This window comes from Entelurus aequoreus, linkage group LG10 (genome assembly GCF_033978785.1).
Source record: "Entelurus aequoreus isolate RoL-2023_Sb linkage group LG10, RoL_Eaeq_v1.1, whole genome shotgun sequence".
Taxonomy (NCBI): Eukaryota; Metazoa; Chordata; class Actinopteri; order Syngnathiformes; family Syngnathidae; genus Entelurus; species Entelurus aequoreus.
The window spans coordinates 39,651,070-39,664,453 of record NC_084740.1 but is presented as its reverse complement, the minus strand read 5'-3'; the positions used below and the strand labels follow the sequence as shown (position 1 = coordinate 39,664,453).

Here is a 13,384-nt window from a genome sequence, read left to right as displayed (position 1 = left end):
TTATGGTCATTAGAAAACATGACCGCACATCATAATGGCAGCTACACTTTCCATCGTAAACATCTAAAACAATTATTTGGGAATGTCCGGCGGGCCAGATTAAAAAGCTCAATGGATACGGCCCCCGCGCCTTAATTTGCCCCAGGTCTGCTCTAGCTGCTACACGGTAGCCGCTACACGGTAGCTGATGCACGCTAGCTGATACTGTACTTGTTAGCTGATACACGCTAGCTGCTACACGCTAGCTGCTACATGCTAGCTGCTACATGCTACGCTTCAGTAAGGTTGTTACGGTTTAACTGAGTCAAGCTAACAAGGTTGACCGAAGCTAAACCAAATAGCTTCAGCCACTTAGCCATTAGCGAAGGAAGTAACTATTTTTGCATATCTTCAGTACAAATGGGAATGTTTGTCTTCCCACTGGACTGTATTTAGTAAAATGTATCAGGCTTTTATTGTGACAGGGTGGTGACTTACACATTTCCTTGCTTGATTTAATTGACTTAAAATTTGCTGAGGTTTTATTTCATCATGTTGTTTTTCCACCCAAAAAGCACAAATGAAAAACTGATCACCGCTTTTTCAAGTAAAAAAAATGGGAAGTTTGGAATTTATCTTCACCATAAAACGTGCTCCTGGTTCTAATTGTTACCATGACAACCATGTCAACATTAGGAACTTTGGAACGTCAAGTTCTCCAACGTGATAAATGAAGCTACAAGAAAATGTTTTGCTTTCCAAAAGAGGATTAATAAAAATGTCCCTCTGTTGAGAAGTTCCCAGGTTTTTCCCTAACCTTACTTTTGGTCTTCAACAACAAATCCACCGTTAGGAAGTTCTGGATTCAAGCTAACTGGATCCGGTAGTGGTTGTTGGCGTGCTGGAATCAGTCATGTTGGATCTCAAAGCGCCGCCCCAACTGAACCCGGTCTCCGGTAGAGTCGGCTCCGGTAAAGGACTTCTCAGGAAAGACATGTCGCACGAGTCCGGATGGAGCAGGAAGCCAGAGAAGGTGCTGGCGGCCTCGCCTCCAGCATACATGCCGTTGCTCAGGTTGTCCTTGACCTGGATCCAGACCTTGTCTCCCCGGGCCAGGTGGAGGACGACTGAGTGGGAAGTGGTCCCAAACACATTTGGCTCTGTTGTCTTGACAATTGGCTCAAAATTATGGAAGAGGCCAACTTTGAGGACCTTTTCGTGGACTGTCAGGTGGTAGTTGAAGACATAGGTCCCATTGATGGGGGCGGTGTAGAACCCGGAGGTGGGGTCATAACTTCCCTGGACATTGGAGACGACAAAGCCAAAAACCACCGGAGCGTCAGGCGAGGGGTAACTGGTCATAAGCTGTGCAGCAAAAGCAGACTGGATGCTGGGCATACATGGACCGGGAGGACCCATGTAACCTATATCTCCCGTGTCCCCCTTATACCCCTGTAAACCTTTCTCTCCTGGAAGCCCCATCTGACCCTGGTCCCCCTGATCGCCCTTGGACCCTTTCTGCCCTGGAGCACCATGTAGTCCATCTGTACAATTGCACTCGCCTTGGAGGCCGGGTTCTCCTTTGACACCGTCAGACCCAGGGGCACCATAATGACCAATATCACCCATGTCACCCTTCAGCCCTTTGGATCCTGGCTCCCCCGGCGCGCCAGGCAGACCTCTAGGTCCTGCGGGCCCTGGCAGACCAGGCCGTCCTTCAAGACCCTGAACGGCATCACAGGTCTCGGGACAGACACAGTCATCTCCTTTAGGACCTGGCTCACCTGGGAGACCCTCCATACCCCTCTCCCCTTTCTCACCTGCAGAATCACAAAACCCAGTCAGGACCAGACAGCTTGATAAACTTAAATGTGGTCCATCTAAAAGTTGATCCTCCTACCTTTAAACCCTATGTTCCCTTTGGGTCCCACAAATCCCTGAGGCCCCTGACTTCCCTTGTCGCCATCGTCTCCTTTCTGTCCTGGAATTCCGTAACAGTGACAAAGTCAAATGGTAAATGGGTTATACTCGTACAGCGCTTTTCTACCTTCAAGGTACTCAAAGCGCTTTGACACTATTTCCACATTCACCCATTCACACTCCCATTCACACACTGATGGCGGGAGCTGCCTTGTAAGGCGCTAACCACGACCCATCAGGAGCAAAGGTGAAGTGTCTTGCTCAAGGACACAACGGACGTGACGAAGTTGGTAGAAGGTGGGGATTGAACCAGGAACCCTCAGGTTGCTGGCACGGCCACTCTCCCAACAGTGCCACGCCGACCCCAAACATGTTCAATTTCAAGCTAAATGAACATCAACAGCAAGTGGTGTCGACGCATAAGTTACCTTTTATTCCTGGTCTGCCAACAAAACCCGGAGGACCTCGGAAGCCAGTCACCCCGCGTCTTCCGGGACTACCTGGCATGCCTGCCGAGTCAGGCGGAAGACGTCAGATTGACTTGAACTTTGTACTCTTTGCTTCTTTGTGACGTGCACCTCACCTGGCAGCCCCCGATCTCCATGGTCTCCCTTAGCGCCGGTGTTACTCTTGCAGTCTGTGCACAGACAAAACCAGGGCATTTGGTCGGGCGGCACCTCTGACTGCAGCAGCATCTGACAGTGCGCTTCGGGTGAGCTGCCCTCTGGTCCCGTCATGTTTTCAGAATAAAAGCGTCCGTCGACAGGCATTGGTAAGGGAGGGGTTTCGAAGGGCGGCTCCCAGTTGTCTGGCGAGATGGCTTGGGGCATTGCCATGACAACAGGGCGGAAGACCAACGCCAACAGGAAGTGACAATAAGCGGCCATTGTGATCTAGAAAGATTTTAAAAGTCAAAATCATAGAAACACAACCTCTGGGTGGATGGAGCTTATTCCAGCAGACACTATTTTCCAGGTTCCTTTGCTTTGAATCATCAAACTTTATTTATAAACATCAGCTACAGCTGAACTGAAGAGCTGGACATCAGTGCAAGAAAGACCAAAGCACATAATAAAACTCGGAATAAATTGGTATTAAGTTTAGTTTTAAACAAATGTAAATCTGTGATGGTCTGTAGTAGTGTTCCAAAGTCTGGGACTAGTTACCGAGAGACTAATCGCCGCACTATTTATATCTGGACCGAGGAAACTCAGGCTGCTGTTGGTTGGCAGCCCCTAGAGTTCAACTGGAGTGATGAATGTTTAAGAGCTCACACAAATAAGTTAAGTTAAAGTTAAAGTACCAATGATTGTCACACACACACTAGGTGTGGTGAAATTTGACCTCTGCATTTGACCCATCCCCTTGATCACCCCATGGGGGCAGTGGGCAGCAGCGGTGCCGCGCCCGGGAATCATTTTGGTGATTTAACCCCCAATTCCAACCCTTGATGCTGAGTGCCAAGCAGGGAGGTAATGGGTCCCATTTTTATAGTCTTTGGTATGACTCGGCCGGGATTTGAACTCACAACCTACCGATCTCAGGGCTGACAAACTAACATTAAAAGTTTTCAAAATCAACGGACCAGAAGCCGGTGCAGAGCGTGCAGAACTGAAGTGATGTGGTTCTGTCGCAGAGGGTCAAGAGTTGCGTTGCAGCAATTCATACCAGTTGGAGATGAATGATAGAGAACTGGTTGATGTCAACCCACAGGGCGATACAGTAGTCAAGTCAAGAACCGATAAAAGCATGGATAACCATTTCAAGATCTGGCTTGCTAACAAAGCTCTTGACTTCAGCCAGAAAGCTCAGCCGGAAAAGACTACAACGGAGTCCATTTGTTTGGCAAAATGTAAATTGTTGTCCAGATTAACACCCAGATTCTTTACCACTGGTTTGAAAGCCTAGATCTGCATTAGGGAGAATGTTAGATATAAACACAATGCAATGCGATTAAAATAGAGTTAGGAGAGTTCGGAAAAAACTGTAAAAGTTATAGATGGTCGGCATTAAAATTATAAAGTTCTTAGGCTTGACAATAACTGAACTTTGGGGCAACAATTGTAAGGAAAACCGTAATGGTCCAAGAACGGATCCCTGAGGCACACCAGAGGACAGTGACGCATGAACAAGACCATGAGTGAAAATTTCAATAGACCAACTTCAGATCTATCAGTATAAAATGTATTTTAAAAAATGTTTTATCTTTTTGTCAATGGAAAAAACCCTGTTATTGCAAAAAAACCATGAAATATGCAATATTTCCCTCAAAAAATTATGATGATGATGGCGACCAACATCAGCAGAGTCACTCACCGAGTCTTTGACGCGTCTTCTGGAGAGATGCCGTGACTCCGGACCATTATATCCTAAAACACCCGGACTCCGCCCACTGACCTGACCAGGGTGCGGGTGGGTGGCGTGACCTTATTAGCAACAATGCGCGCGGGAGTCAGATTACCAGGACACATATGTGTTTGCACTAAGACAAGAACCTTGGACTGAACCAGACCAGGGTGTCACACCCTGACCCTGATGAGCTCTGCAGAAAACGTATGTTTTTTTTTTTGACACCTGATCTAAGTCGCATACCCGAAAACTAGCAAGTGACTCATTTCCGATCCTGGACCAGGAAAAGTACAATGACACGCACTTTGCGCTCCACTAATCCATGGACATGGAGCTAAAGTCATAGAGAAGTTTTTTAAGCGCAAAAATGATGACTAAAGTGGTGAAACTGTATTTTCAGATTCTAAAATATATAGTTTATTTACAAAACTTACATTGTCTATTATTAGTTGAGTTTGACGTGGGCTGTAGGCCAACAGAACTTGAGCTGCGGGTCACACTTTGGACACCCCTGAAGTAGGGGGTCCTCTCCCCATCTCCATCAGTTTGGGGAAGACCCCTGCCATTGAGGAGGAATACTAGGATCCTGCACCATCCTCTCAGACTGGTGCTGTCCTATCTGGTCTAAGCATGGATGGATGAAGCTTGCTCAGATGAGACCACCTGAACAGTCCGGTTAAGGACGGTTTAATGCCTTGAGAATGTGACAAAAAGACGAGGAACTGATGCAACAGCCGGCATATTTGGGGTCACCATGGACTGATCACCTGTTGGATGATGACGATGATGATGATGGCGGCAAAGTCGACCATGATGAAGATGACACAGAAGCGTGAGTGAGCAGTGTGAAAATGTGCTAGCTGGTTTTGGGTTTCCTTGTCTTTCAAGTGCAATGTGAAACTAGGACAGGTTTCATGTGGGAACTGGGACGTGACCGGATCCCACTGATGAAGATCAAGTAGGTCTGTACATTCATGGCCATATAACTTGGTACTTGATACATGCTAACTGTTAGCATGCCAACTTTTAACTAATTTGTCATCCATGCGCTTTGTAGTCACATACCTTGGTACTTGACACATGGTAACTGTTGGCATTCTAACTTTTTTAAACTAATTTTGCATCCATATGCTTAATAGTCATATAAGTTGGTACTTGACACATGTTAACTGTTATCATAACTTTATTATCTGATAAACTATCCATACGCTTTGTAGTCATATACCTTGGTACTTGATACATGCTAACTATTAGCATGATAACTTTTTTTTAACAGATTTTGCATCAATATGCTTCGCAGTCGTATATCTTGATACATGCTAATTGTCAAATGCTAATGTTAGCATGGCTTGCGCATTTCAGCATCTCCGGAAATTGCGTATTCTAATTTTTCTATGTAGTATTCTACTCCGGGATGTTTATTTTGTCTTTAGAATGTGTCGTCGGCAAAAGGCCTCTGGGCCCCACTTTGGATGCCCCTGGGTATAGTCCAGGGGTGTCAAACGTATGGCCCTAGGGCCGGATCAGGCCCGCGAACAGGTTTTATCCGGCCCGCGGGATGAGTTTGCTAAGTATAAAAATGTACCTGAAATTTTTGAAGGAAAGAAACTGCTGTTCTAAATGTGTCCACTGAATGTCACAATAGCAATTCTTTGTATCTTTGTAGATGATGCTACATATGTACAAAATAAACCACAGGATGTTGGTACATCAGTCGAGGAAAATGATCAAACTACATAAATAACATCCTGTAATTTGATTTTGATATAATTTTTTTATCTTGATAGATCGAAAATTAACACCAATGAGTTGACTGATGAACATTATCACATTATTTATTCAGAAAATATAAATAACGACATATAAAGACAGAATACTATTAACCGCAACATGTAAGTGTAAAAAAAACCCAACATTATGATTTGTACATTTTCAGAATGTGCTTGTTTTGTCTGGCCCACTTGGGAGTAGATTTTTCTCCGTGTGGCCCCCCGATCTAAAATGAGTTTGACACCTCTGGTCTGGACTGACCTCTCCCTCAATGATTTTTTTCTGCCACGCCCACCGGCGGCGGAAACTCATTTGGGCCGCTTGTACCCGTGATCTTGTCCTTTCGGTCATAACCCAAAGCTCATGAGCATAGGTGAGGGTGGGAATGTAGATCGACTGGTAAATTGAGAGCTTTGCCTTCCGGCTCAGCTCCTTCTTCACCACAACGGATCAATACAGTGTCCGCATTACTGAAGACGCCGCACCGATCCGCCTGTTGATCATGATCCACTCTTCCCTCACTCGTGAACAAGACTCTGAGGTACTTGAACTCCTCCACTTGGGGCAAGATCTCCTCCCCAACCTGGAGATGGCACTCCACCCTTTTTCGGGCGAGAACCATGGACTCTGACTTGGAGGTGCTGATTCCTATCCCAGTCGCTTCACACTCGGCTGCGAACCGATCCAGTAAGAGCTGAAGATCCTGGCCAGATGAAGCCATCAGGACCACATCATCTGCAAAAAGCTTAGATGTAATCCTGCAGCCACCAAACCGGATCCTCTCAACTCTCCGACTGTGCCTAGAAATTCTGTCCATAAAAGTTATGAACAGAATCGGTGACAGAGGGCAGCCTTGGCGGAGTCCAACTTTCACTGGAAACGGGTCCGACTTACTGCCGGCAATGCGGACCAAGCTCTGACACTGATCATACAGGGAGTGGACCGCCACAATCAGACAGTTCGATTACCCCATACTCTTTGAGCACTCTACACAGGACTTCCCGAGGAACACGGTCAAAGGCCTTCTCCAAGTCCACAAAACACATGTAGACTGGTTGGGCAAACTCCCATGTACCCTCAAGGACCCTGTACTAACATTTAAACGGTATTTTGTTACAATAAGCTTTTTTATGTTTTCTTGTTAAATCACATTTTTACAAAGTTCCCCGGGACAACCCGTTTTATGACACGTTTATTTTTTGTTGTTGTAATATAAAAAATGTCCACCAGATGTCAGTACACACAATCCTACCGCCTGTGGTGTGCCTCCCGCTCTCGGCCGCTGGGGGGCACTGCCTGCCCTGTTCCCCCCCGGGTGGTCTGATGCAGGATGGCGGAGGGACCGGAGAGTTTATCCGCTCGATGCCTGGACGAGTCGTCGGACAGCGAACCGGAGCAAGAGCCCGGAACCCCACAAAAACTCATCCGGAAAGTATCCACGTCCGGTCAGATCCGCAGTAAGGTCAGAACCGCCGGAATATCCGCTACGTAAATGTTCATTGTGGGTTGGAGGAGGGTGACACGGACCCCCGTGTCAAAATGTCTCATTGTTGTGTACTTCCGTCTCACATAAAGTCAACATTTAGTCAAATGTCGGCTTGAAGCTTGTTTGATTGTGTGTGCCCTTGCGTTGTATTCGGCATAAATAATTAACTGGTTATACATCCACTTTTTACATTTAATCGCCATTTATAAGCTGACACACATACACACACTCACACCTCCATTCACTCCCCTCCTGCCTAACACTCGTCGAAAAAAGCAACTCCTCTTTAAAAATGATCGTTTATGGTAAATTGTATTGACACCGATTTGTAGAAGTGTTGGTAAACTATTTAACAGGAATAAATCACAATGTTTGATTGTGGTTGCACGTTGTACGGAGCAAATATACTTAAAATCTGATGTTCGGCTTAACATTTTAGCGCCGCTTGAAGAATGCAGCTGTATTTTAAATGTACATAAGCGATAATATAAACTCTTGTGTAAATGTTCATAAGCGGTAATATAAACTCGTGTTTAAATGTACATAACCATTCATATAAACACATATGTACGTTGTAGGCGTTAAAATGTGATTTTTTTCAGCCATAACTGTTTCATAAAGTTTCAAGTTCTGTCTTTTTGGGGCTTCGAATCGACGAAAATGTCCTTGCCACCCACAAACGTAACAAAAAGGGCCGAGAAATGTCGTAAACCGGCTAACTTTGGAGGACCGACAGAGTTCCAGGCCCAAATGAAAGCCTGGTCGTTTCCTGCTTTGCTTCCCCACCGGAAGTGAGCTGCTTGCCGGGAGACGTGACGCGCAGCTCGTCGTTGTTAGCGAACATTCATTGGCTGTATAACGGTGCCAATAATGAACAGCAAGTTGTCATTTTACTCTTATTTTTATTGGCTTTAGTTTTTTTTAACAGTACTGCCTCTGAAATATGTTTTTTGTATAGAAACAAAGTTAGCGAGTGTGTTTGTAGTAGTTCAACAATTTAAGAGATTGGTAGGTCGTGAGTTCAAACCCCGGCCGAGTCATACCAAAGACTATACAAATGGGACCCGTTACCTCCCTGCTTGGCACTCCGCATCAAGGGTTGGAATTGGGGGTTAAATCAACAAAAATGATTCCCGAGCGCGGCCACCGCTGCTGCTCACTGCTCCCCTCACCTCCCAGGGGGTGTAACAAGGGGATGGGTCAAACGCAGAGAGTAATTTCACAACACCTAATGTGTGTGTGACTATCAGTGATACTTTACTTTAAAATAAAATATATAGCAGATAGGGAGGGAAATTGGTGAAATTTTAGGATTTAATTTCAAATGTTTGGTGAGATGAGAAAAATAAACTGGAAGTCTCATACAAAAATATATGACACAAGGTGGCAAGTCATATTTTGATAATTAACAAAGCTAAATATGTTCTGGGCCAGATATCACTCCATATTACTTACTGCTCGTTAGTGTTACCATCTCTAAGTTATTGTGCAGAAATATAGGAAAATAACTACAAAAGTACATTTCATTCACTGACCGTGTTACAAAAAAGTTCAGTTAGAATAATACATGTTGAATATCGAGCTTGTGCATACCCTTTATTTATTAAATAAAAAATATTGAAATTCAAAGATTTGGTGCACAGCTGTCAAAATATTAAACTATTTATTTGCAGTTTTTTCACAGTTAACTAAAAAATAATCGCTATAATTGCAGGTAGATATAATTTTTCATCGTTAATAGAAGTCCCAGAGACAGATATTTTTTTATTACCATGACTGGATGATTAGTTTGCTTTAATTAAATGTATTTTTTTTAAAAACATTATGCTTTTTTAAGCCGCTCAACACAAACAGGACAAACACGCTTTAATGTCATTGAAGAAAAAAAATTACCTGCGTTGGTTTCTTGCCAGATTTTTGTAGGAAAACAGTATTTGTGTTCCTGCTCTAAGAGCACCTGCATTCAGAGGAGGAGCTACACTATTTTTGGATACCAGTTTCACGCAGTAACACAAAATGTGGATTGTTACGGTCATAGTTTTTGATTGTCAAAGATGCTTGGGAATGTGAGCTGTGATATTTCTACCTGAATAAATGCTTTTGTTATTCTGTACATTACATATTGATGGTTTTCATATCTCTGCATGACAATGTCTTAACCTTCTCTATTATTAATCAAATGTAATTTTCAGCCTGCTAACCATTCTGTAATTGCGCACTATCAATATGAACAGGTTATAAAAGAATATCAACTTTATTTCAATCTGTCAGAACCCATTTATTTAGGTAGAAATATCACAGATTACATTACAAAACATCTTTGACAAAGCATGATCGTAACGTATGACGATTATTCATCTTGTTGTGGTCATTAGACTGGATGTGACGCGTCGTGCTGTTACTGTGAAGCCGGAAGATTGTGATTGGTATGAGAAGAGGTGTCTTGACATGTTTTGACGACATGAAAGTCCCAGATAAAAAAATGACTCTAGACTTTCTGCCTAGCGTATTTCTTATCTGCTGAGCTTTTTTTTCCCATCTTACTAAAGCAGTTAGTGTAACAACGTACATTTTATGTTATTAAAGGGGAACTGCACTTTAATAAAAAATGTTGTCTATTATTCACAATCCCTATGTAAGACGAGAACACGTTTTTCTTTTTTTATGCATTCTAATTAGTAAATAAATGCGAGCAAAAGTCAGCTATCAATGGAGCCAATAGGAATCGCTCTAATCTGCCTACAAAGCTCTTAAAAAAAACATCAAACACTTCCGTCAATGTTTTATATAAACACTCTCAGTATATGTGTAATGTCGTAACAGGCACATTTGTAATAAGTTTTCATACTTTCATCATTTTAGACGTACGGTGGCACATTAGTTTCATAGACTCATCACAATGTTTTCTTTTTCCTTCAACTGCAACACTGACTACAACTCATGCAGACTTCATGAGAGACAACAAACATCACTTACTGTACAATGTCTGCTCTCACTGGGATGCAGAGTGTTAGGATGTTCATATCTTCCTGGTTAGTCGAAGAATGTCTCATCTTTGCGAAGGGTTAAAAAAAAAAAGGGTGGATGCAAACCAGTGTTTTTCGCCATCTCTTGGTCTAAATTGGCTGTCAAAGTTTCCCAACTTCTCAGTTTATGTCCACACCATTTTACTATCAAGGTGAGTTAGATAGATAGTACTTTATTGATTCCTTCAGGAGTGTTCCCTCAGGAAAATTAAAATTCCAGCAGCAGTGTACAGAATTGAGATCAAATTTAATAAGTAAATAATGGGGGTACAAAATAGAAAAATATTACAATAAGTATAGAAATAAAAAGCAACAACGAGAACAAAAATATAACTGTAAAATAAGAATATAACAAGAGAAACTAGGCAGTACCGTATTTTTCGGACTTTCAGTCAGTTTTTTGCATAGTTTGGCCGGGGGTACGACTTATACTCAGGAGCGACTTATGTGTGAAATTAACACATTAGCGTAAAATATCAAATAATATTATTTATCTCATTCACGTAAGAGACTAGACGTATAAGATTTCATGGGATTTAGCGATTAGGAGTGACCGATTGTTTGGTAAACGTATAGCATGTTCTATATGTTATAGTTATTTGAATGACTCTTACCATAATATGTTACGTTAACATACCAGGCACGTTCTCAGTTGGTTATTTATGCCTCATATAACGTACACTTTTTCAGCCTGTTGTTCACTATTCTTTATTTATTTTAAATTGCCTTTCAAATGTCTATTCTTGGTGTTGGCTTTTATCATATAAATTTCCCCAAAAAATGCGACATATACTCCAGTGCGACTTATATGTTTTTTTCCTTCTTTATTATGCATTTTCGGCCGGTGCGACTTATACTCCGGAGCGACTTATACTCCGAAAAATACGGTAGTGACCATGTTATTAAAAAGTATTGCACTGTTATTGTTTTGCATCCCCTGTCATCCTCGTACCCCCTCCCCCTCAGAGAGGAGTTGTACAGTCTTAACGGCGTGTGTGACAAAGGAGTTTTTTAGTCTATTAGTCCTGCACTTGGGATGAAGCAGTCTAGCACTGAACAGGCTCCTCTGGCTACTGATAACGGTATGCAGAGGATGACTGGCATCCTCCATGATGCTCACTAGTTTTTCCACAGTCCTCTTCTCTGCCACCGTCACCAGTGAGTCCAGTTTTATTCCGATCGTAGAACCTGGAGGCATGATTTATAATCTAGAACAGTGTTTCCTAATCATTGTTGGACTGCGAGCGCCCCCTAGAGGGCCGCCTAAAAATATGTTTCGCAGCTGTGGTCTGTATGGGCCGCAGCGGTAATCAGTTGTAATACACTTTTCCACCACTTGTGGCAGTAATGACAACATCAAACAACAGAATTCTGGAAAAGAGGAAAGTTTCTTAGGTTCTCCAATCAGCTAAACAGACTCAATAACTCCACGGTGACGTTTTTGGTGAATTTACTTGGGGATTTGTAAAACTGAAACAATACAAACAGAATGCAACAAACATGCATGAAAATGCTCCTTCAGACATCACACATGGGACAGTTAAAGGCCTACTGAAATTAAAAAAAAAAATTTAAACGGGGATAGCAGATCCATTCTATGTGTCATACTTGATCATTTCGCGATATTGCCATATTTTTGCTGAAAGGATTTAGTATAGAACGACGATAAAGTTTGCAACTTTTGGTCTCTTGATAAAAAAAAGCCTTGCCCCTACCGGAAGTAGCGTGACGACACCGGAGGAAGGACTGCTCATATTTTCCTATTGTTTACACCAGCAGCGAGAGAGATTCGGACCGAGAAAGCGACGATTACCCCATTAATTTGAGCGAGGATGAAAGATTCGAGGATGAGGAACGTTAGAGTGAAGGACTAGAATGCAGTGCAAGACATATCTTTTTTCGCTCTGACCGTAACTTAGGTACAAGCTGGCTCATTGGATTCCACACTCTCTCCTTTTTCTATTGTGGATCACGGATTTGTATTTTAAACCACCTCGGATACTATATCCCAGAGGTGTGGACTCGAGTCACATGACTTGGACTCGAGTCAGACTCGAGTCATGCATTTGATGACTTTAGACTCGACTTGACAAAATGTAAAGAGACTTGCAACTCGACTTAGACTTTAACATCAATGACTTGTGACTTCACTTGGACTTGAGCCTTTTGACTTGACATGACTTGCTACTTTCCCCAAAACCTAAAGCTTAAAAAGTTATTTGGGAGCGCTCCGTAGCTTTCATTTTGTACATGTCTGTCTATCAGCGTGTGTGCTGCGTGTCAGCGTGTGTGCTCTCAGTACAACAGCCAATCAAATTAGATCTACATTTTTTTCATCACACAGCATTCAGCCAATCAAATTGCAGGACAACCAATGAACAAGAGTTGTCAAACAACGCGCCAGTGAGAGAGATTTATACCAAAGTTGGTTTTGTTCGGGTATAAAAACTACGACTTGGTCAACAAAAAAGGAATTGCCGTATGCAAATCACGCAGTTCGAATATTACAGACGGAGACGCAACAACTTCCAACTTCGTTCGACATTTGAAGTTGCACAAAGAAGGGTAAGTTTTGAATGTAAGATAACGTTTATTGGCTAAGTAACATGACTTTTATTTGCTGTGTAGTTAAATCAGTGAGGCTGTAAACTCACTGCTAACGTCATAACCATAGACATCTTATAAGTAGACGCAGCATCGAGCGCTACTGCTTACTGGCGCAGACGAGACGCGGGGCCGCCATCTTGGAGTGGTGATCCGCTCCACTCAGTGCAATTCATTTGGCAGGAGCAATGAACTGTCAGCGCATTTAATTCATTTTACCTCACTGAATACCACTCATTTTCACGCGCTT

The 13,384-nt window shown here is 42.9% G+C and overlaps 2 protein-coding genes across 3 annotated transcripts in view; one reads left to right on the top strand and one right to left on the bottom strand.

Annotated features, from left to right (window-relative positions):
• Positions 1–849: 849 nt before the first annotated feature.
• On the bottom strand, positions 850–5,251 carry LOC133659152 (inner ear-specific collagen). The gene is made up of 6 exons (XM_062061887.1): positions 5,243–5,251; positions 5,016–5,192; positions 2,483–2,792; positions 2,328–2,408; positions 1,880–1,960; positions 850–1,799 (listed from the first exon to the last, which is right to left on the bottom strand). Exons 1-6 carry the CDS (start codon positions 5,249–5,251, stop codon positions 850–852), a joined length of 1,608 nt encoding a protein of 535 aa, XP_061917871.1.
• Positions 5,252–7,247: 1,996 nt separating this feature from the next.
• The window catches only part of LOC133658617 (diacylglycerol kinase delta-like), a 67,448-nt gene continuing 61,311 nt past the window's right edge, over positions 7,248–13,384 (top strand). Inside the window, exon 1 of one of the 2 annotated variants that reach the window (XM_062060843.1) lies at positions 7,248–7,475. Coding sequence is in view for 1 of the 2 variants with exons in the window: in XM_062060841.1 (XP_061916825.1) it covers positions 7,349–7,480 (132 nt within the window). In the remaining variant the exon portion in view is untranslated. Of the gene's footprint in view, positions 7,481–13,384 lie in introns of both variants that reach the window. The other variant, XM_062060841.1, reaches the window with a different exon arrangement.

Excerpts from the sequence above, each read along its gene's own strand:
- LOC133659152 (XM_062061887.1), bottom strand. Across the intron at positions 2,793-5,015 it reads TCATCGTCATCATCCAACAG|ATCACAATGGCCGCTTATTG; the intron begins GTGATCAGTCCA and ends AAATCTTTCTAG. Across the intron at positions 2,409-2,482 it reads TGGAGATCGGGGGCTGCCAG|GCATGCCAGGTAGTCCCGGA; the intron begins GTGAGGTGCACG and ends CTGACTCGGCAG.